Raw genomic sequence first — 24,524 nt, 5'->3', positions numbered from 1 at the left:
ACTTCAGATTAGCCAACTGAGAGGAGTGGTTTTCCTCAGCTGTCACATTCTCTGCGTGCTAGTTGAATTCTCTTCTGAAGTACACGAAAAGATCAGATTTCTATACTGTCTGTGTTTGAACCCAGCGGCAGCAGAGGTCTGTTGTTAGCAGGTAGAGTCCATTTGAACTGGGCCCTGACCCCTCACTCAGCACTTGGAGGGAGGAGGGCCCCTCTCACCTCTAGCAAACACTTCCTTGGTCTCCTGTGGGGACCGAACGGCCATGTTTTCCTGGCCTTTGCCAGGAGGTCAGTGGTAGCAAATAGCTGTGCCCAAGGTGGACACTGTTATTATCCTACACAAACACAACTTCACACAGTTTCTTTGATTTTAAGTATCTAGAGTGATGGAGAAAAGGGGAAAACGATACTGTGCACATTTCTGAGCAACATACCATTAAAATGGCATTCAAGCCGCCCCCTTAATTTTCTGAAGATTAGGCATATTTTCTTAGCTATAGAGAAGTAACCTCTCTAAACATAATAACATTTAGGAAGTAACTTCAACAGAAATGTTTCAAACTTGTAAAGGGAGCTAAAATATTAAAAGCAGAAGCTCTCACCTATGACCCGAGTTGTCCTTTATCTCCATCCAGCCCTTGAACAGGCTTTGGTGCAGACTCCAGTCGGCGTCCCACATTTCCTCCTGCATGGCTGCCCCGGGCTGCACCTTGGCTTCAGCTAAAGCAGAGGACATAAGTTACGACACACCCAGCCCCATGTCATATCCACTTGCCAAATTTCTTTCAAATGATTTCTAGAGCCCAAGAGACAGGGATAGACTTCAGAAAGTGGCAGCCGTTCATTAAGGAATATTTTGAGGGGCGTGAAGGGCATGAGAAAGAACAACAAGGTAACTTACATTTGGACAGAAAAGGCAAGCCAACATAGCAATGATCCCCACACTGCAGTCCCGGATCGAAATAAATGTTTGCAATCTACAAAGAGGCACAGGAGAACCGTGACTTCAAGTCCATGGAAGGCCACAATGAGGTACTCACGGAGGGCAGTTTGCAAATGGAATGTTTCAAACCTTTGATTTCTTCCCTGGCTCCAAGTCTTCCTTATTGCCCCGTAAGCGTTTGTAGTAAAACCGCACATCTTCTGACAAAGATCGTATTTGCTGTATCTTTACCTTCTGTGAGAAGGAGTTCATGATATTTAAACTGTGATGGACTATTTTCCCCTGAAGGAGGAAAACAAACAAACAAACAACAAATTTACTTGCACCTGGTTGGATTTCCTTACGAACAGACACTTAAGAGTTGACAGACATGTTTCCGGGAAACCAAAGCTCAAAGGACATTTAGAACTTCCATTGGCTGAGAACCCCTAACTTTGCAATCAGAGCTCCCCAACTTTGCAGTTGTTATCATTTTTATGGCCTGTTACAGAAAAATTAACAGGACAAACCTCTGTAATTTGTGAAAATGAACTAAAGTAAAAATGTTCACATTTCATGTTGAAATATTGAGGATGCCAACAAAGGTACAGAGATAGCACTGAATAAGTGTTTACTGTCATTTTGTTAAGCAAGGCCTGTTTATACCAGGGCAGGGGGCCCTAAAAGTATCTAAATTCAGGATAACTGAATTGAAAAAAATCAGATTTATTTTCCTGAGAAGTATTTTCTTTAAAAAATAAAAATATCACTTGTGCCAAACCAACACATCTTTTAAAAATATAGGTTATCAAGTATCTTATTAAAACATCATACAGATTAAATCATTAAACAATCAATGACTGCTTTTATTAGCAGCATGCTTCTCCCTATGATAGGAAAGCAGATTTTAAGTAAAAAGTTACATGATTTTAAAATAACTCTTAGTAAGAATTGTTATAATCTTTTACTTTCTTTTGTTTGAATAAAGAATTTTGCGTCTTATAATCTGATCACACCCACTGGTATTAAAAGATAAGAAGTTAAGAGAATGCACAGGAACAAGAGTTCAATGATGGTGAGGTCGAGACTAACACTCATCATTTCCAGTCCAGCCCAAGTGAACTGCAGTAGGAAGACATGAGGGGCAGGCAGCGGCTGAGATGGAGAGACCATGAGAGCAGGAGGCAGAAGGCCTGTGCCAAGTTGCACGGCTGTGTCTTCATGCACCTGTTATAATGACTTCTCTTGTGTCCATGTCTTGTCTTATAGGGGGTATGGTGGGGATCAAAGGAGGTAATAGAAAAGTTATACAATGGTATTCAAATATGAAGTATTAAACTGTGAGTTATTTGAAATGTTTCTTCTCAAGGATTGTTTTCATCCATTAGCTCTTGTTCTCCATCTGATAAAAGACTACAGAATTTGGTAATTGTTACGGACTGGATGTCTGTGTTCCCTGCCCCCTCCCCCAAATTCCTATGTTGAAATCCTCACCCCCAAGGTGAAGGTGTTAAGAGGTGGGTCTTTGGGAGGTGAGTAGGTCAGGAGGGTGGAAACCATGGTGGGAACAACGCTCTGCTCTTCTAAGTGACGATGATACAATGAGAAGACGGCCGTCTGCAAAACCAGGTGGAGGCCTGCAGACGACTATCTGCTAGTGCCTTGATCTTGGACTTCCCAACCTCCAGGACCATGAGAAATAAACATTTGTTGTTTAAGACACCCAGTCTATGACACTTTGTTACAGTAGCCCGACTAACACAGCAATATCAAGTTAATTTGTACTTCCAAGCAAATATCTTGTCCTGTAAGACACCTGAAAGCTTCATCTGGAGTAGTTCAGACACAGATGTTGCTTCATTTACTGCACAGTTTCTGCAGTGATTAAGGAGAACACTGATTGAAAAGGTAATTGAAGGAAGGAGTGAGGTCTTTCTGGGTAAACAATGAAGTCATGAGTTCTGTATATTCAGCGCAAAGTGGAATGACAAGATGACAAAGGCTGGATTAAGACTTACCCTTAAATGTGCTGAACCTATTAATTGAAAATTTATATTTTTAAGTAGCTAAAATTTGAATTTGGGTTTTACTGCACATAGCACATAAGATTCTAAATGCACTATTTCTCTTAACCCACTGTGTCCCCTACCACAGGATGAGACACTTCCACATTTGCCCCAATGTGCCTTGAATTGACCATACCATCTTCTTGCAAAAGGCAGAGGCCATTTCCTGGTTTCCATGTTTCTTTTCTTCCTTGTTCTCCAGGCTCAAACTCTAAGTCATGGTTTTTGTTCCTCTGTCCACCCGCCTACCCTCACCTGCTTCAATCAGAATGACTCTCGGGATATTCAAACACAGTTCTAATGATTCATCTGAAACACTTCTTGCCTATGTGTTCTTCCCTGTCTTCTGCTCATTCATTCATCCATCCATCCATCCATCCTCTACTATGTGCCTGCTGTCAGGGACAAAAGACCCCTCTATTTCTTTGCTAGTGGATCTCAGAGTCTCTCTGGGGAGACCAACACACATGGCAATATTTATGGCACAATGTGAGGCTTGCTGCAAGTGGCCATTTCAAATCATTCTAAGATCACCCATGAAACAAGCAGTGATGTCCAGTGGAGTCGAGATGTCTTCAGAGATGATGAGGGAAGTGAATTTTGAAAGATTTGCAGCAATTCCCCAAAGGGAGGTGAGGAGGGACGGCACTCAAGGCAGACTAACAGCAAAGGCCAGCAGGTATGGAAGGGATTTGCTGTCTGCCAACACCCTAAGCTCAAACCTCCCCTCCGTACTACATGTGGACTCAGACCAGAGTCTCCGGGCCTCCGGGCACTCTGTTCTTACTTCCGAATGTATCCTGTACTTATTGCTGCTAAAGATCCAACTATTAAAGCTCAGTTCTGATGATGTCAATTCTCTACTCAAAAACTTTACATTTTCTTGGATTTAAGTGCATTTAATGTTTTTTTATACTATCAATCCAACAGACCATTCCATCTGCTTTCCTGCAACTTCCCTCCACTCTTGCCAAATTGGGCAACTCGCTACCGCCCATAGCCACCCAGACTTCACTGCTCTGTGTCTCCACTCAGGTTGTCCCCTGGGCCCTGAGTGCAAGTTCTCACCACCCAGGAAACATTCCAGGCCAGCTCCCAGGGCACTTTCATCAACTGGATGTGTGTTTCCCTCACAGCACTTTAGTTTTTCACCGATTTGGGCAATTTTTATATCCTGCTTTACATTTCTGAATCATGGGCTCATATCCCATTCCGGATAGAAGCTTTTTGAGAGGAAGGACCATTTCTTATTCTTCTGTCTCCTAAAGAACCTGGTACAGTGTCTTACCTTAAAGTGATTAATAAAGAATAACTGACTTTTCTGTTGGATTCGAGGAATGCAAAAGTAAAGGCAAGGAAAAAAATTAGCAAGCAAAAGTCTATAAAAGAACTGTCTTACTGGAAAGGACGGAGGAAGGATCATATGCTTTGGGAAGCAAGTCAGCGACCCCACTGCAATTACAGCCTTCACAGGAATCGTCAGGATCTGTGGGGTGAAGAGATAGACCATAAAGCATAAGTGTTTTAAGACTAAGATTGATTGTGGTTGTTATTGCATTATTTTTGGAGACTGAAAAAACTCATCTTGGGACTTACATTAGCAATAACCAACTCTAAAGCAATAGTAAAATCACTCAAGGATATGTTTAATCTGTCTAATATAATTCATAAAATGCACCAAAATACATTTTCATGTATTTCTCAGTGATTCAATGAAAACATAGTAAACAAGACCAAATAATGGGGAAGGAATAAGGGAAAGATTTTTTTTCATAATATGGGTCATTTAGTAGATTATTTAAAAAGGAAAGTCAAATTGTACTCCTAAAATGATATATGAAAAATCCAGCTTTTCTAGAGTTATATAGCTCTCTCTGTTTTGTAAGCAATGAATTAATACCAACCTAATTTAAAAAACGAGTTGAACATTCTAGATTTTGAATCTTAACTCACTCATTTGTAACTTGCAAAGATATTTCTCTAAGATATTTTTTCTAATTCTTATTTTCATCCATATGAAAAACTTGTCTTAGCTATGAAATACACTTATTTCTATCATGAGTAATAAACATGAATTCCTTACTTTTGGAGGTAATTAATTTGACAGATTCCCAATAAATCATTTATTAATAATTAACCAATTCTGTTTATTCTGAATTAATTTTCTTTCATGTGGGGGTTGTATGTGCTGCAAATAAGTAGGAGAACAAGGGTAGCAACCTGCTGAATTTAGCAGTGCATAACTTCCCAAGGAGCTTTTAAACATTAAACTAAAATCTTCAGGTGTGGCAAACATATATCCATTTATCATTTCAGTGCCTGCAACACTCCACAGAGCCCTTAAAGAGCTCAGTGATCTTCGTTGTGTCCCTTGACTTAGAACGAAGCACATAAATACACTCGGGAGAAATCAAATTAGGATGTGCCTTCCTGACTGTAACTTCCTTTCCAGAAATGTTACACAGAAGGGTATTTAGGATTGCAGAAAGAATCAGAGATCTGACTCAGGAATTTCAGCCTGGGTCTGTGTGATGCTACAACCGTTGGTAAGCAGGTTTCTAGCAGAGCAATTCTAAATGTATTTTTAGTTAAGAGGTTTGGGTTTCATCAGAAAACTATGAGTTAATGAACACCAATATTCTGTAAACTATTCTCGAAAACTCAGTTAAGGTATAAAACAGGTACACTGTAACTTCTTGAGTAAACTTAGTTCTGTTTCTACAAAAAAATGAAAAAGAATTGAATTTTTCAGAAAAACCCCATTGACATGGGTCCCCACGAAGCCCTTACCTCATAGTCTGTTGTGATCTGTATGGCTCCATCATGAACCCCTTCCAGTTTTTTTGCAGTAAGTTTGACTCTGAACACAGCAAAATAGCCTGAAGCTAATACCACCTGTATGTAGCAGAAATGACATCATTCATTAGTACTGCTAGCTGAAGCTTTTATAGAAATGGAAAATAAGCCTGTAGTGGTGCCCTGACTTCTGAACCCTAATGCGCACTGGGATGACACTGAGTCACCATGCCACCCTGCACCAGTATCTCAAAAGAACGCCCATTCCAGGCTGCTGAGCTACTGCACTTATCCATAGGCCACTGAAAAACTGGCTCCTTGAGGAACAGTCTGATGCAAGCTGCCAGGGTGGGGCGGGGAACGGTCCTTGGGCACGACTATGTACCTGCATGGACGAAGAGGGTGAGGGATGGAGCAGAGGGACACAGCCCTTCACCAACCCTTCAGCCACAATAGGGCATAAGCACATGCAAGGCTGGTTCTGCTTCAAGTTCTGATTTTAACTGTCATGCGTCTTATGAAAACATCAAAAAGCATGGAAAGGAAGAGCTATGGACAACATGTTTGAAAGAATGGGGACCTTATTTGTTTTCTCGAGCTGTCTGTTGATGTTTCTGGCACTTACTCTATTCAGTCATGAAATTTCCAGAAAACATGAAATTCATTTTGTGAAGCTGTACTTTAGATATCAGCAATAATTTATCTAGAAATCACATTTACAGCAAAATAACGGACGTTGATACTTTCCCCTTTTCAGATGCATTTCTGTGTTAGTTTTGTGCAATTATAAAGTTTTCACCATGATTCTATAACTGCCCAAGCCAGGCCCCAGGTCTGAGGGGCACAGAGCTGCTACTGGCCTATGTACATGACTTAGTTCGTGGGTTTGGCTTTTTAGAAAATGGTTATATAACAGTAGAAAGTTCAGGCATTTCAAATTTAAAATTCATTTTGTAGAACTGTTATTTTGAAGTTGGCAACTCACTACAATTTCCTATTTTAAGCGAGGGTTCGTAACAGTGACCTCATCATTCTGTCCCTCATTTTAACATTTAGTTTTATGTAAAAATGAACTCTAAAACCCTGAATTGCCAAAGAGGCTTTATGTTGTTAAATAAACCTCTCAAATTTAAAGAGTGTGTGTATTACCACATGCCACCCACTGCTACCCTAATCCTATTATTAATTTATAATGTCTTATTAGGCAACAGTGTAATTCAGCCATCTGGGATGAGACACACATACTGTATTTTACTCTTAACTTCACTGTTTAAAGAAACACATTAATGGCTGGCCTATTATCTTTATTTGGCATTTTATCTGTATTAAAAATAAAATTTCAGCTGGAGTGACAAATATTACCTCTTATGAGCATATCCTTTTTTGTTTTAAAAGGCTTTATTCCTGAGTCAAATTTAAATCATTAAATTATTAAAATATGAACACCCATAAATCTACTACTATTCATGAATACCCGATTATGCAGCTTGAATGCTACACAGTTGCAATTAGAATACATTACTTAGTATTGTTTCCTACTTCTTCATAAGTTCTTTTCCAAGTTTATACATACAATCATATTTACAATTTTCTATCTGCTCCAATAAGTAATCATAAAATCGTGACTGCCTTTATGCATTTGGATGTTTTCTCTTGTTTGGAATCATTAATGACATTTCTACAAACATCTTTATTTTCACAGCTTTGGTTCTTTATATTACTTTGCTTCCACAGAAAGAATTCAGAGGAATGGTATATATTGCTAAGTTGCCCTCCAAAAACACTGCTTTGGGGCCCTCCCAGTGCAAACGGATCTGTGGAGGTGTTTCTGACATCAGTCTCTGCGCATTAGGATATCTGCAGTTCCTTTTGTAAAATGGCTGCTAGAAGTTCTAGCTTAAGCTACAGATGAGGCCTGTCAGTTCCCTCTTGTGCCAGGGGATTCTAGTTCTGCTCCGGGTAGGCGTAAACTCCAAGCTCCCTTCTCGACAGTACTGAGGGATTAGACTGACACTACATTCACTTTCCCTTGCTTCGTCTTCTTACACACCCAGCTGTTTACACTTATAAGACAAAAAAGGACATTGGCAGGGATCAACAAACAATGTTTGCCTCTCTGATATTCCCTTCTAATCAGAAGGAGTGACAAATATTACCTCTTATGAGCATATCCTTTTATATTCCCTTCTTATTAGCATATCCTAATCAGAAGGGAATATCAGAAAACTGACCAGAAATATTGGTGTATAATTAAAAGCACTTTCTACCGATGTGCAGGGCTCTCTCTTCGGCCTAGAGAATTCAACGAGCACAGGGTTAGTGTAGAACTTCTGGGAATTTCTCCTGTAATGACACCTGTGTTACAAAAGGGTAACGTAAATTTTGCTTGATCTAGAACTTTTTATGACAAGGCAGAACTTAACTCCTTTGGGTGTCAAGGGCCTCATAACAGGGGCAGGGTGGGGGGATGGATGGTTAAAGCATATGACTTATGAGGTCTGTCCAACACCAAATAACCAGTGCTGTTATGGAGCCCATAAACACTGAGCTGACGTATGTGGTTTAGACACACATCTAAAGTTGAAGGGAACAATAAGAAAGTCTACTTACTGATGACTGGTCTGATGAAGAGGATTTTTCTAACTCTGGAAGGCTTGAAATTATTGTAGTCCTATTGCCTCTTTCAGTAGCTACGAGTTCTATTGATAAACCATCTCCTATGATATGCCAACTTTTTATAGCCAACTTAAAAAAGAGAAAAGTATCAGTGGTTATTTATATTATAGTATAAATTCCTTAAACGTGATTTAGAATAAAAAAAAATGCATTTTTTTTTTTTACCTCAATTGGATTGCTGTTTATAATTGCAAATAAAATATTACTTGTTTCTGTTGCACTCAGTACACCAAAATCTATGAAACGCTCCTCAATTTTGGGGGGTAATACAAAATACTGGAAAAATACAAAAGAACTAGATTAAATGCGAAATCACACTTACGTAAGAGAATGTTATCAGGAGAAAGTGACTATAGTAAGGTATACCAACGTTTCTGTATTTGTGTAAATATATACATATACAAAACATAATTAAGAACTTTGTACAATGAAAATATTTTGAGTCATCAAAATGAAAACTCTCATGGCCTCTACTGAACAGCTTTCTCCTCTGAGGGCACAGACAAACAGCAGGAAATTGAAATCCTAGGAGGGGTAAGAGAAGGGAGCCTAACAGATTAGGCAAAAGTCCTTGGTCTTGGTCTGCATCATGCATTCATGAAAGCAGCTACAAACAGGCTTAAGCAAATCCAATGAAGAGTATTGGGTAATACTGAAGATGGGACAGCCCTACAGTTCTGGAGAACTACATTTCTGTGTTTTTGCTTTCGTTTTATCTTTTGTAACTTTCCTATCAGTCTCACTTCCTAGGGATCTACACTTCTTTCACTGATTACACTAAGAATATTCTGGATGGTTTTTCTGGCTTATTTTCTGTACTAGAAAGACCTTTCTTCTTCCCTTCGATACCATGCACCAGTCATAGTTCCAACTGTGTACCTTTACTGCCTTCCTTCTGCCTTATTACCTGGTTCTTCCCTTCACCTTGATATGTTCTAGTTTTGGACGTCTCTTCCCTACACAGTTCCCTCCACACTCTCCTTGTATTGTTTTTTTCCTGCTTATTATTTTTCCCCCCATTTTGTTCATTTTTTAGCTTCCCCATGAATATTACATATTGAAAGCAAAATTAAGAGCGAGCAGAATGTGGAGAAGTTTAAGTAGAGAATGTAACTAGAAGGTTCAGCTCCATCACGAGGGGAGGTGGCTGCTGGGAAGGGTGAACCCAAATACCTGGAAGTACTGACTGGGGAGGAATCAGATCTACTTAAAAGGCACAGAAAATGGCAAAGTGCAAGGGTACCTGGACCACTGCCTAAAAATACCTGAAAACACAGAAGATGAGGAGGGGTTTACATTTTAAAGGTAGATAACATACTTACATCTAAAAAGCCTGTATACACCCGCACAGGCAAATGAAATTTAGAAGCATTGGTAATAAGCAAAATGTTGTTATCTATGTGCACAGATGATGTGGATGGCATAAAAAACAGGGTAAAAATGTATCCTGATTCATTTGGAAGAATTAAGACTGGTTTGCTGAAGTTGTGAACCTAGGGAGAGAAAACAATGTGTCAGCATCATCTCCGTGGTTAGATCAGTAAAGCTGAAAGTAGGAGGGTTCCAGACTTACTTTAAACATTATTTTGGCTTCCTCTGGTAGCAACACATCATGAATGAGGACGGCAAAACTAAAGGTGTTAGTAAGGTGAACCCGCCTTTCCACAGGGTCGGCAGGACTGTCTCGGATGTGAAACAATGTTGCAGCGTGATCGAATCCCAAGTAACTATTTGAAAATACAAAAATATAAACAAAATCAATCATTTTTATTTCCATGTATTAATTTAAAATCCAAGTTCTTTTGTTGTTATAACTTATGTTTAGCATTAAGGACTGTTATTAGAGAATTAGAACTATAAATATTTTAGTGATTGACCACATGATTAAAAATAAAATTAACTTGCAAAATATTGAAATGTAGTATAAAGAATTATTCCCTACTGAATTATATGCAATAAAAAATTAAAATGAAGAATAACAGAAAAAGTTTCAAGCTACTTTAAAAAGAATCATGTTTATTCAGTTGCAACCAGCTTTGTTAAAATAAGTCCTTATTAACTTATTTAACTATTATTAGTTACAGTATAATTAGAAAATAAACTACATCTATTAGTGTCCATTTATAAAAACTTATAATTCTAGAACGGTGTATGAGTTTATAAAGGAATATAAATGATTTTATTTCAAGTGACAATATACTTTAATAATAAGCCACGACCACTTCCATGTTACAAAAGGAATTATAAAAAGGAAATGGTTCAAATGATTTAAATATTATTTTAGAATCAGATCTGTTTTTCTATCATATTATCAAATCAGTAAGATTTCATGTAAGCCCAAATTATATTATCTCATTTACCTTTTTCTTCTAAGAAAGTAAAAAATAAAATGGAGATTTTTCTCCTTTATACAGTTGAAGTTGTTCTTTTCAACAATAATCTCATGGAGTTTCTGTGAATTTGGCTACTACTTTTGCTAAAGGCAGTTAGCAGGAAAACAGAATTTATTAACTAGTAAAAAGTTACAAAGCCGACTTTAAAGAGAAACTCACCCATCCAACACTTCTACTTGATATGGTATTTCAAGTTTAGAATAACTTTTTTCCTTTGCTTTAACAGTGATTTTCCCAGAAAACTGAGATGGTTTTTTTGCCTTTGATGCTGAAAGGAAGAACACACACACACAAAATCTCTGTCGTCTTTTGCTGCCAAAGAGAGTGGCTATGTGGACTAACAAAATCTTAAAAAGCAAGCTGAGATTTCAAATTGACAAAGAGAATACCTTTATAACATTTAAAATCAAATATCAAGTATCATACAAAAAAGGAAAAATGTTTTGATTTTCATGTAATGGGATAAACATGGAATTAGCAAGTAACCACAATTCAAGATGAAAAACACTGTATTTGAGCTACTTCTCTAAGCTTAGGCTTTGCTGATAGCAAGGTTTCTCAACCTCCATATGAATGCCATTTGGACCAGAGTAATACTTTGCTGTGGGGGATGGGGTGGTTGCCTGTGCACTGCAGGGTGTTTAGCTGCATCCCAGGCCTCTACTTGCTAGGTATCAGTGGCATCCCCAGCTGTGACAATCAAAAATGTCTGCAGACACTGCCAAATGTCCCCCAGGAGGAAAAGTGCCCCTCACTGAGATCTGCTGGTTTATAGCTGCACTGAGAAATAACATTCTTTGTATGTCCGAACTCTTTCTGTAAATACCCATCAAGCAGAGTTATAAGGTGAGAGGTGCAGGGATTCTCCCATGATAATATAACGAGTTTAAGAAATGTAGCCCTGTTTTAAAAGATGCTTCCCCTTGTCTTTGTATTTAATTTTATAGAGCTTCCTTAAGAAGAACTTATTTTAGAGTCTGTGATCTCAGAAGAGCCAGCGTTCCTGACATCTATTTATCTCAAGAATGGAAACATTTGCTGGCGTCAATTCAAGAGCTGGAGGGGAGGGCATGGGAGGCTGGGACAGCACACCATGCCCTGTGTGCCCCCACTGGGGGTCCTAGGCCTTCTCAGGGTCAGGAGTCACCACTGGCTGCTCTCTTTTCTTGGTAAGAGAAGAGAACGTGCCTGCTGATGCTGACACTGGTGGTCATGGCTGCAGTATCTTAGCAACACAGAAGACAATTTAATCACAGACTTGGAAATAACTGCGGCACCAAAATCTCTATACTACTACTTCTTGACAGCCGGATTATGACAGTATGCCACATAGTTCTCCTTGATTTCCTCGGGAGTGTTCTCTGAACTCATGGACTGAGGACTGAGCTGGGCCTGGACTGCCTGAGAACCCTCATGTGCGAGCCACAAGTACGGCCACTCTGCTCTCCCAGAGCTGGGCAGCGGGACACTTGGTGTTCAAATACTCTCATGTGCTGCTGACCAGCTGGGAAATGGGGACTGTGAGCAGAGGCGGCTCTACCATCAAGCCTAAGGCTAAGCTTCCGGGCTCCTCCCTTGCACGGGCTGAAGACAAAAGTCCCATTTGAAGTTTCACTCTCATTAAATTTAATTACACATATAGTCAAGCAGCTGTTAAATCACTATCAGAAAAATTTTGTGACTGCAAATTCAATACGTATTCTAGCAAAGGGAGCAAAAATGAATAAAAACATGCTATTAAAATATGTTAAGGTCTGGGTTAACATTCCAAATGTCAAAAGATACAGTATAATAATGATCTAATTTGATAATTCTATCATAAAGGCTATTATTTTAGCTTATGCAGGACTGTCTGAATAGCTTATAAAAGTCAACATATGAAAATGTTATTTCTGCTCTCAAATTCAAATATGCTTCTGAAATTCAAATATATTATCAGCTAATTACAAAAATTAATGACTTAAGCAAAGTACAATTGGAATATATGTGGAAGAGCACATATTACAAAAATTTAATTCCAATTCTAATATATTTGCCAATACTAATTTAGGTTTATAACATTATATTTTCTTTTATGAAAAAGTCAAATAAGGGTTGGTGATGGTTTACAAGAAAACCAACCTAAGCGGTAATATAAAATCTGACTGTAATATGGTCTGGATTTCTATATTAAAATGTTGACATAGATGCCTACTAGTTTATCAAAATAAGATCACTCTGTTAGAAAAAGCTGAATACTTACCATCAAAACTAATACTTGCAACCTTAGTATATTTACTTTCTGAAGCTTTTAAGGTAATTGGTTTAAAGTACACTGTTATAGCATCATTTTGTGGTGTGGGTCGAATACTCTGCAGAGAAAAGCACATTTAACATTGTTTTAATCTGATGGTTCAGTTACATTACATGAACAAGCACACTGGAAAAGGCAGCAGAATCAAAATCTGAAAAGTTTAACTTTATGTAGTCTCTTTAAATGGAGTAGCTAAACTAATAAAACTTCAATAAAAATTCATTAGAATATCTTTATAAAAATGATTACCAGAAGAAAAATGTAGATAGATAAGTGAGCATGAAAATCTAAAGACAAACTAGTAATCTAGGTGTGAGAACATAAAACACAAAAAAACACATTTATTTGGAAAATAAATGCCTAGCTCAGACATGAGGAGGAGGCAGGATGTGCGGTGGGGTCGCTCTTGAAGAAATCCACCATGCTAACTGTAACCTCTTGGCTACGTGAAGATGAAGACTGAACGTGAACTGGGGAGCTGGGGCCACTTTGCCACTGCAGGTGCATATCCCATTCCTAAGGGGGTTCCCTGTACTCTCCTCAGCACCCGTGTGAGATGCTGCTGTCCAGAGGCGGGGCCGCTGTGGGACTGAGCAGTGAGCTGACCGCAGGGATGTGTAAGCTGGAAGAGGTCAGAACTCTTTAGACTTAACAAATATCTTTCTATTAAAAAAAACAAACCTAAAGTAACCAAAAATAAAATAAACCAGCAAAAGCTTGTAATTTTTGAGCAAGCGTAAAAATCACTGCATTTTACGTGCAGTAACTTTTTAACAGGTGACTTTCAATGACACGCAATTTTCCTGGGAGGGGACTCAGAGGGTTGCGACCTCCTTCCAGGTATAGAGGTGCAGTGCTGAGTGATGTTTCATCAGCTGGGCACAGGAGGCGGGCTGGAAGCTGGGCCAATTTGCTCTGTGCAGTGCTCTCCTGCTGGCAGCCTGCTGCCCAAACTAGTACCAGCGAAACTAGAGCTGCACACCAATCTTGTTCTAAATCTCCCTTTAGAATTTGCTTAGAATCTTACTCTGGTCTCAAAACCCAACTGGGGTTTTTGTGGAATTTTCAGGGGTTCATAAACTCATCGCCAAAGCCTAACATTCCCCATGGAGAGAGAGCCCTGTTCCTCCCTATGAACCTTAGGCGTGTGCACTAACAATGCACGGTTGGGTCCCTGCTGGGTCACAACACCCTGGCTTTCTACCCATGCCTTCGGCTGGTCTATGCAGCTGGGGTCTGCCGACACTGAACAGGGTGGATCTCCAACGCACAAGCCGCTTCTGTTGAGAGCGAGAGAGCAACCTGCCCCTTCACATTGTCAGGACCCCCGGAGCCACTGCAGGCACTGCCTCTATGACCAGGATGAGCTTCTCCCTCCTACTGCTGGTCAGTCCCAGTGTCCACGGGTCTGGACCAGGCCTGAGTCCTGGCCCCGGGGGGCTCTGAAGGCCTCTGTGCCATCTTCCTGGAGGGCGCCCTTGGCTCTCCGCTCCCTTCGTCCCAGAGGGTGGCTCTCAGTTCTGCTCCTTAACAGGCTGCAGAGACTCGCTCGTATCATATTTACTACCAGGAAGCTCGCCACTTAAAGTACACATTCTCACTGCTCGAAGGGTGTGTGTGTGTGTGAACTGTAAGATAAACAACAGCTAGGTGCCGTTTCATCTGGTTCTGTTACATGGTACTGCTCTGCTAATACTTGTCCTGTAGGAAAGGGAAGCATGTGTGACAATCTGCAGGGATTCATTCATGCAACAAAAGTGTGCTACCTATTTAACTACAAGTGTGAGCTTGAGTGAACTGCCGGCTACTCCGGGCCTGATTTTCTCCACCTGTAAAATCCTAGAGGATCAGATTAGCTATTTTCTAAGAGCCCATCTAGCTACACAATTTTGTGATTCTATTAATTTTGCTGTTTTTTCAAATTAGCCCCTCTCATCCTGAGGTCATGACCATTCGCAGCCACCTCACAGAGCTTTGTGCTTCCCTGCGGGCCTCGCAGGTACAGCCCAACTTTCACTTGCTCTGCCCAGGACGAGTGCCGACAGGCCTTGACCATTTCAAATAAACATAAAGACTGCGTGTGACGGGAACAACCACATGCTTTCTGAGTGTTATCACTTTGCATAGCATCATGCCAGAAATAGCTGAGAAAAGATAATTATTAAAAAACAGTCACATGAAATACCAGTTTAAGATTTTCCTTACCAGAAAAAAAATTTATGTTCAATATTACTACCTTAAAATACGTTGCACTAATAGTAAACAAATATTCAGTTGACTCGTGTTTTATATAAATGGTCTGTATTGTTCATCTGTTACCGTTAACCCCACCCCACCCAAATCAGTTAAAACTCATTTTCCAAGGAAACAAAAACAAAGCAAAACAAGCAAAACACTTAAATAGGTGGCTCATTCCCGTGGCTTTAAATGAAAAATAGCATATAATCATTACCTTGTAATAAGCATATTTATACTAACATCTATTTTAGTATCAGTAACTAGCTGTTGCTTAAAGATAATCAAGAAGTAAAAAAAATATGGCAAGATCTCTAGGAAAGGCAGCCTTGCACATGTTCTAGAGTTCCAGCTTTGCTCATGACACTCATACCCAACTAATGTTCAGTGACTCTAAAGGGAGACCCCAGGGCCCAGGACTTTCTGAAGCTATCTACAAATACATTTGAGCAAGCAAGGAAAATAACTTTTTAGTACACAACAATTATATACAATAGCACAAATATGCTTAAGCTTATATCAAGTTGATACTGGTAAAATGAAGAAGTACATCTGGGATTTTTATTCATCAATTAAATTAGCAAAGAAACCATGCAAATGTTCCTCTTAGGACGTGTCAAGCAAACTTACTCTGTATTTTATGCAGCATTACTGTTTCACAGATATTCTCTAAGTTGCATTACAGACGATCAACGTCAGGAAGGCCTGGACCTGTGTGTCCTGCCCACTGACACGTGAGGAACCTGTATCTGGAGCGGTTTGCTTTTTTGGTCTTCTGTTGAGAGAGATGGAAGAGGCCGAATTCCTGAAGTAAAATTTAAAAAAATCCTCCAGCTTCCAGCACTGTCTAGTCTATTCTAAAAACTGCATGTTTGCTTAGTGGAGGAAGGCAGAGGCCCTTCCAGAGTGCCCCAACTTCTAAGTCTGGCGCATCACACAGAAAAAGCGGGAACGGCCTCAGGGAACTCTCTGACAACTCGGATCCCAGGGTAGATGGCTTGTCCCCTGACTGATAGGGAAAGAAGCCTCTCTCAAGTGGACCTCTATGACAGATTTCTAACTTCCTGTAGGTCACTCTCCACAAAGCGGTGGTGGTTACCCTTTACAACACACAGATGCTTAAAAACCTATAATTCCCCATTGCACTTACAATAAAGCCTAAACTTGGCCCAGAGCCCCAGGCAACCTGGTGTGACTCTCCAGCCCTCATCTTTTACATTTGATCTCTTGTGTCTCCCATGACATCCAAAGCTGTTCCTGCCTCACACCTGGTGCTCCCTGTGCTGGTTCTGCCAGTTCTTATGGGTGCCTACTTAGCTATGACCTCAAATGTCGGCTCCTCACAGACAAGCCTATCTAAACCAGCTCCCTTCCTCACTTACATGCCGTTCTTTTGATGTCTTTCATAGAACTGGGCTCGATTTCTATGATTATGGCAATTCACTGTAACCTTAGCATTGAACTCAACGTATAACTAGCATCTTACACAAAACAGGTCTTTAATGAATAATAAATGTGTTGAAGTGAAAAAAAAAAAAAAGAACTAGGCTCGGTTTACAATGATGTTGCATAACCTTGGCTGTCTGATTCACTGGCGTATTCTCAGCATAGGAAGTGGCATATAATTGGTGCTCATTAAATATTTATTGAAGGAAGGGACGAATGAATGAGGAAATAAGACAAAACTATCAAAACACTGGCTGGGTGTAGGCTTTGGATATTAGAAAAAATACATAACTAGGTAGATACAAATGTAGATATACAGACATACACATAGATCAATAGGTTTTTAATAGAAACACTGAATTTGAAATTAAAATGATATATTCATAAAGATCTGATTGTCATTACATACCTAATATACTACTTCCATGTAACCCTTGAGTTTTTATAGCTCAATATTTCACTTAAAAAAAGCTCTGACTCATTTTCCCTATTTGGAAAAGTAGGACCTGTGTGCCTTATAGGATTCTTGTATTAAATAAGGTAATCCATGTATAGAACCTCGCATAGTGCCAGACTCATAGGAAGAGCAAATAAAAGAGAAAAGGGGGAACACAGGCCTATTTAATTCCTTGTCAGAAATAAACTGAATACTATATCTTTCCCCATTCGTATTCTAATTAATTGCTAATATCATTTTTCTAGAAAAACGTTTACTGAAAAAGACAATTGTTTTGGTCCATTCGTTATATGTAAAAAGCTAGACCAGACTGCTTGTGCTATGTAAAGGCACTTTCCATCAAATCTCTAAACCCTCACATTTGTAGGCCTAAAGTCTGCCCAGTAAGCACAGAAGTCCTGACTCTGACTCTGCTCTGTGCAATGGCCTCCCACAGATTGAAGGAACCAGGAACAGACAGCATACAGAACACACAAAAAATAAAAATGATCTGACATCTCAAACTGAGGCAATCACAGGGTGGTCCTCCACCAGCCAGTGTTTGTCCGATGGGCAGACACTGCTGTCCACAGCTGAAGAGGGCTCTCGGCATGCTTCTTGTGTGGAGGCTGGTAACCCGAGCACAGGTGGACGACTGGAAGAGGAGTGTGCACACATCACCATGTACGCGTAAACGTAACTCCAAACATGTGCATACATTACCAGGTATGCATAAATGTGCTCCAAACAGCCAACAAGCTAAAGAAGGAATCCAGCAACAGGAAGTTCAGAGAAAGGATGCAGGTCAGGCCAAAGCAACCTGGACAGATCCAGTAGAAGGAATTACACGCCATGAAAGAGAAAACTCTGATGTATGGAACTGGAAAATTTTGAAACTAATCAATCACAATTCTGGGTAAAAAGTAAGGATATTGGTGGCTGGGAAAGAAGAATCTCTTACTCTCTACTACCTCTATTCATAAAATAAAGGATATTTTAATGTCAAAGTAATAGAATTGATAAAAATGAATTCTCTGAATCAGCAAAATTGATAAACCTTTAGCTAAACTGACCAAAATGTTATTTTAAATATAGAGAAGACTCAAATTACTAAAATTAAGAATGAAAGATGGGACATTACTACTTATCTCACAAGAAAAAAAAGCATTACAAGAAAATACTATGAACAGTGGTATGCCAACAAATTAGGTAACTTAGAAAAAATTCCTAGGAAGACATAAACACTGAAACTGATTTAAGAAGAAATAGAGAATAGATCTACAGCAGCTAAAGAGATTGAATCTGTAATTTTAAAACTTTCCACAAGTAAAGCCTGGGCCCAGATGCTTCATGGTGAATTCTACTGTGCATTTACAGAAGGTGAGGAGTTTCAGCCCCATGTGGATGGGGGAGCTCTCTACCAGGCTCCACTCTTCTAACCCTCCCTCAATTCCTCCACCCAGCAAGAGGAGATACTAGGTCAGCTAGCAAGACACTGCCTAGCCTCTGACCCCACTAGTGAGCAAGATCACTGTGCATTAAAATGTGGTGATCTGGGATGACCACCTTTCACCTGCTCATTTGAGGTTTGTAATACTTTCTTGTCTTTGGTCTCTACTCCACGCCTGGTGGTCAACTCTGAGTCGGCTGCGGATAGACAAAGGTCCCTTACTTACTTAAGTCTGAAGCCTATATCTGATCTACCTCATTTTATGAGAGTTTTCTGAATTTAGGTTTCTGATCAGCACAGCTTATAATACAAATGTGCTGCTTTTCCTTCCCATTATTCTCTATGATTGTATCCTGGGACCTCACTAGGAGGTGAGGCTGTGGCTAAAGCAAAAGTTTGGATATTTTTGTCCTTTTTTTTTTTTTTGCTTAAAACCATCTAATGGCACCCCAGTTCCACAACAAGATACAAAAGCCATCTGTTCTGTATGTGTGAGGGGCAGAGGGGACTCTAGTTTACAGCATGCAATCTACGGTAACTACACCAGCCACCAGTTAGAAGGGGCACCTGCAACAAATTTTAACAGCGCTCTACCATTACCTACCACCTCGCTTCTTTGCTTCATGATTTCTCTTCCCAACACATGTGATTTTTTTTTCTCTTTTTATTTACTTGTATACCTTAAGTCTAGAAGCCAAACCTGATGAAATCCTTCTAACCTGTTTGCTTTGCACACAGCACACAGACCATAGGATTCACCAGGAGCCACCGACCTCCTACATGACTCTACCCACACAGGAGCCTCGTGAGCTTTGGCTATTTTTAACTTTGCCATAAGTTCAAAAACAATATACATCAGTTAGGAAAAAAGTAAAAACTTACTGTTATTGGTACATCTTTTGCTCCTGAATTTAATAAATGAAGATTTAAAACTTTTGGTAGATCTGTTAAAATTGAAAAAAGAAATATTCCTTAAAAATTGTGTTTTATAGCAAGTTAGAATCTTTAGGTTATTAGATATCAGATCAAATCTGTTCTAGAATGTGAAATACAATGACAATCACATCAATAAAAAGGGACAGTAGGTAGGAGTTGCCTGACTCGTAAGGATACTGTATTATAAGAACTGCTCCACCCCGCAAACACCCAGATCAAAACAAAACACTTTTTTAGTGAAACTGTCATCATTACTAAGCTTTTAGTTTTCCAGAAAATCACAAGGAAGCAAATTGATAATGCAAAATGTGAAATCATCATATTAAAACCAAATCTAATTTTCAAAAATGGGCCTTTAATCCCATACGACCAAATTTTAATTACGAATGGCACACAGACACCCCAAATACAAGTTCAGCTGACCCTTGAGCAATGCATGATTAGAGGCGTTGACCCCCCCCACAGCTGAAAATCCACGTGTAACTTCTGACTCTCCCCAGAACCTAACTACCCTCCCTCTATGGGAATCAGCTCCAGGACCTGATAGATGCCAAAAGCCCTGGAGGCTCAGGTCCCTGAAATAAATGGCATAGAACAGTGTGTGCAGTCAGCCGCCTGCACCTAGACTCCTAGCCTAGACATGAAAAAATTGTTTTTGATCCATAGCTGGTTGAATCTGTGGATGTGAAACCTGGATATGAATGGCTGAAGGCAAAGTTACTGATAAAATCCATGCAAAAGTGAAGGGGACCTGCGCAGCTCAAACCCATGCTGTTCAATAGCCCACTGTACTCTTTCTTCTTAATTATTCCTTAACTTGATTGTTTTCAATTTTAGAATTTGAATTCTTTCTCTGACCACCTGGGACAAGATTTTAACATGATTTCATTATAATGCAGCCGAATAATCTATATCCAAATAAAAATCCAGAAGTAGGTGAGGAGCTGGACTGTGAAACGGAATGACTTTCCTCCTTGGTCCTCGGTTGGGCAGACTTTACCTCTGTCACCTGGGCCTGGTTTTCCAGGTAAGCGGTGGTGTCCCTCAGAGGATAGGGGAGAAGCTGCAAGGGCTCTGAGTCCCCAAAGCAGGTTTCTACAAGGCCATGTGACCCACCAGAAAGAACTTTCAAAGCTGCCTTACAGGGAGTAAGTGTAGAAACATTTAGCACTGAACAGGGTTTTTTTTTAAAGACTCGTAAAGACGTTGTCTCTTTTTTTACCTTGTGTTCGCAGTGTACCAAAATCTAACATTTCTGTTGAGGAATAAATTCCAGGAGCTTGGAAAAAAGAAAAAGAAACAATTATATTTTACTTTGCCTGAGTAATTCGTATTGAAAGCAAAACACACTTGCAATGCCTCCAGCTTTCCGCTAACCTGTTGTAACTTCAACCTCAACAGGAAGAATGATGAACTCTGTGCTGTCGGAGGCGTTAGTCTTGATTCGTATGAAGGCTGTGTGGTTATCTGCTTCTCGGGATGAAAAGCTGGCCCTCATCACGCCCTTGGTTTCATAGGGAGGGATTTCCTGACAAGTTAACAGACCATAATGTAGCATGGCTCTGGTAATCATACAAAACCACCATTTTATTAAATAAGAGGACATCGACTAAATGATGCACCAGTATTTTATATACCGACTAAGAAAAAAGTACATTGCCAATTAAACATAGTCACTGACTGTAACACACATTCTAATTTTTGAGGATGTTAACAGGTGAAAAAAAACGTGCACTGTCAGTTGCGAAATCATTAAAAGATATAACTAATCTATAAAATCAGTGGCTCTTTAATACACTGGTGGTGCCCAGGCATATAACTCAGTCCTGAAATGCTCTAACCTATAGAGACATTGCCATCAGAGGGAATCCACAGGAGTTTCTTTGAATGGTGACCGAGAGAGCTGAGACTCTGCTTCCCAACCTAAGGTTTCCTAAACCTCAACAAAACCAAGCTTCCCTAGCAAATGTGCAGTTTACCAACTGGTCAGGAGGTCTCCAGGCATGGAAGATGGCATCAACTTTCAAGTGAAACCAGAGAACACTCACACATACACTAGAAGAAAGACTCATTAAAAAAAATTTTTTTTGTGGTATAATTCTTTTCTTGATTTTAGAACAAGCCAAACTCCCCGAGACGACCAGAATTTCTCTGCACGCACCTTTTGGCATAGTTTAGAATCTCCCCATGTTTTAGATTTTATTGTTCTTCACTTACCTCTACTCCCAACATTTTAGTTCCAAAGTAGAAAAGAGGTGATCAGAACCCTCCTGGGGCCACTGGAGAGTGACCTTCCATTCGCCCAGCTTGCCCATTTCTAGGGAGCTGACTTGGCCTCTGGGTTTTCTTATGCACTGAAATGTGCTGGGGGTGAAGTCAAAGCCAACTGAATTTTTCCTCACTTCAGCTTTACAGGAATAAGAATCACTGTATTTTCTCTTGTAGCCACTGGGATTATTAAAACATTATGCCATCTCGGCTACCATTCGTCGTAGTTCTTAACTAATCAAAAAAACTGAATTGCCTTATGTTTGTTTAGTAGATATCAATTATATTTCATAGTAAATTCTTAGTTCTTCTATCCAGAATTGTAATACAAATTTAACAGTTTACAGTAAATTCTCTGAAACACTGTTTTATACACTATTTCTCCCAAAAGCTTTTTGCATAATAACATAATTTCAAGGAAAAATATTTTTGTGAAAGAATATTAACGGACCATCACTATATATTTCTGCTTGCTAGTGGATTTCTATATCTTAGCAGTTAGCCAATCACTGACAAATTTGTTTCTCGATGCTTAAGTCAATACCCTATAAAAATGTCCCCTGCATGTCCCTTCCCTGGTTGAGACTGGTCAGAAGACAGAACTGAGAGGCTGTGCGTGTTTAACAGAGTGACCCACAAAGAAATGTCCATCCTCAGAGCTTACAGTGCTGCAGTGTGCCTTCTGTAACGGCTGAGCAGCAACATGAGTGACACTGGTATAAGAAATATGTTTGCTATGTCTTTCTCCTCTGATTAAAGTGTGGTAGACATCATTACATACACACACACACACACACACCCTCTTCTACGGCAGGAACCGTTACAAATAAGGTAGTTGCTATATATTCCTTTATTTGGTTAATATTTGCTAGTATTCTCTAAGAAAAAGTAGTTCATTATGCACTGACAAAAATTATTATTAAATATTCAACAATATTAAAGGAGGATATAGATCACCTAAGGATTTAAAATTTTCTAAGTCATCACAAGGGCCTGACTATGTTCACTCTGCAAAAATGATCTCCTCTGCCAACAATAAGTCTGAACATTCAATTCTCTATCTTCAAAAATAGAATAAATCCTTACCACAGGTTGGCTGGTTGGTTTGTTTGCTTTTTTAAATCTTAGTGTAAAACACATTATAAATGATTAGATTCATAAACAACTTTACCAATATAATTCTGAAAGAGTAGTTGGACTCTTCCTTTCCACACAGTGCTATAAAGCTCCCACCAATTTTGTTCACTGATCTTTCTAAAAATTAGTACTTATCCTATATATAAAACCAAGCAACAGACAATCAAGACAAGCAAAAAACTCAAAGACACAGATAACAGTTTAGTGGTTACCAGAGGGCAAGTGGGGAGGAGGGAAGTGGGAGGTAGAAAAGGGTAAAGGGGGTTAAATACATGGTGATGGAAGGAGATTTGACTTTGGGTGCTGAATACACAATGCAATACATAGATGATGTGTTATAGAAGTGTACACTTGAAACCTACATAATTTTATTAACCAAAGTCACCCCAATAAATTTAATTGAAAAAAATTACTACTTAAACTTTTACTCTCTCCTTCAATTTTCAAGTATATTTGATATAAATTTAATATTAAGTCAGCCAGATTTCTTCAGGTGATAAAGAGTTAAGTATTTTCTGAAGTATTTAAGAAAAATAATTGGTTTCATGTGACATGTGAGAGAGAAATGTGTTACCACTCACCCACAGTTTTCTGGTACCTCCTTGTTGACCTGTTGGAAGTTCTAGGTGAAGATCTCCTCCACTAGAGTACATTTCTACCACCTGTGACAAAGGAGCACTTGATGGTTAAATTCAAAATCATATTCTCAATGCACGTAATTTGCTGTTATAAGAAGTAAGTCTGACACCCTAATTGTTTACCAGGAACAATTTTAAAATATTTACAGACATAAATGTGGGATAAATATCATGTCACATCACTAGTCAGTGCCCCATATGTGCAAGCAACGGTGGTATTTTTAATGAAAATAAGGTAACTCTGAAATATTAAACTCAAAAACAGTGTAGCTGTCTCTGAGACTGGATTTCAGAAAATCCATCCATAGGATGCTTACACCACCTGATGGAAATTACCAAATTTAGAAATACAAATTTTGTTATTTCTTATAGTAACTCAAGTTCTGCTTTACTCATTTATAACAAGATCTAACAGCAGCTCTAATAACTACTATAATTGTGAACCAGTGAAGAGCACGTTATTCTGAGACATATGCCAACAATTTTAACGCAATATGAAAATATCTGGTTAGATTCTATAGGTGGCAAAATCACAACAACTGTTAATACCTCTGTGGCTTATACCTACACTCATTATTTTTTAAAACACTTTTAATAAGGTATAACTGATGTACAATCAACTGTACATATTTAAAGTGTGCAACTTGATGAACTCTGACATACATATGCTGGCATAAAGCTACCACTGTAATTAATACTAAATATTCCCACTACCTCCCCTAGTTTCCTTATGCCCTCTGCAATCCACCTGTCCCTCTCTGCTCCCTCTCATCCCCAGGTTAACTGCTGAGTTGCTCTTGGACACTCCAGATTTGTTGGTATCTTCTAGAGTT

The 24,524-nt window shown here is 39.2% G+C and overlaps 1 protein-coding gene across 2 annotated transcripts in view; it reads right to left on the bottom strand.

Annotated features, from left to right (window-relative positions):
- Window positions 1–24,524, bottom strand: part of TMEM131 (transmembrane protein 131) — a 146,648-nt gene that overhangs the window by 40,997 nt on the left and 81,127 nt on the right. For both annotated transcript variants that reach the window (XM_039872497.1, XM_039872498.1), the window contains exons 8-22: window positions 23,635–23,715; window positions 21,026–21,176; window positions 20,871–20,927; window positions 19,595–19,656; window positions 13,095–13,203; window positions 11,012–11,120; window positions 10,033–10,186; window positions 9,782–9,952; window positions 8,625–8,735; window positions 8,394–8,528; window positions 5,778–5,882; window positions 4,387–4,473; window positions 1,072–1,224; window positions 901–976; window positions 602–719 (exon numbers count right to left, since the gene is read on the bottom strand). In XM_039872497.1, coding sequence (XP_039728431.1) covers window positions 602–719; window positions 901–976; window positions 1,072–1,224; window positions 4,387–4,473; window positions 5,778–5,882; window positions 8,394–8,528; window positions 8,625–8,735; window positions 9,782–9,952; window positions 10,033–10,186; window positions 11,012–11,120; window positions 13,095–13,203; window positions 19,595–19,656; window positions 20,871–20,927; window positions 21,026–21,176; window positions 23,635–23,715 — 1,679 coding nt within the window. The remainder of the gene's footprint in view (window positions 1–601; window positions 720–900; window positions 977–1,071; window positions 1,225–4,386; window positions 4,474–5,777; window positions 5,883–8,393; window positions 8,529–8,624; window positions 8,736–9,781; window positions 9,953–10,032; window positions 10,187–11,011; window positions 11,121–13,094; window positions 13,204–19,594; window positions 19,657–20,870; window positions 20,928–21,025; window positions 21,177–23,634; window positions 23,716–24,524) is intronic.

Source organism: Pteropus medius, unplaced genomic scaffold (genome assembly GCF_902729225.1).
Source record: "Pteropus medius unplaced genomic scaffold, Ma_sr-lr_union100, whole genome shotgun sequence".
Classification (NCBI taxonomy): Eukaryota; Metazoa; Chordata; class Mammalia; order Chiroptera; family Pteropodidae; genus Pteropus; species Pteropus medius.
This window is presented reverse-complemented; position numbering and strand designations above follow the sequence as displayed.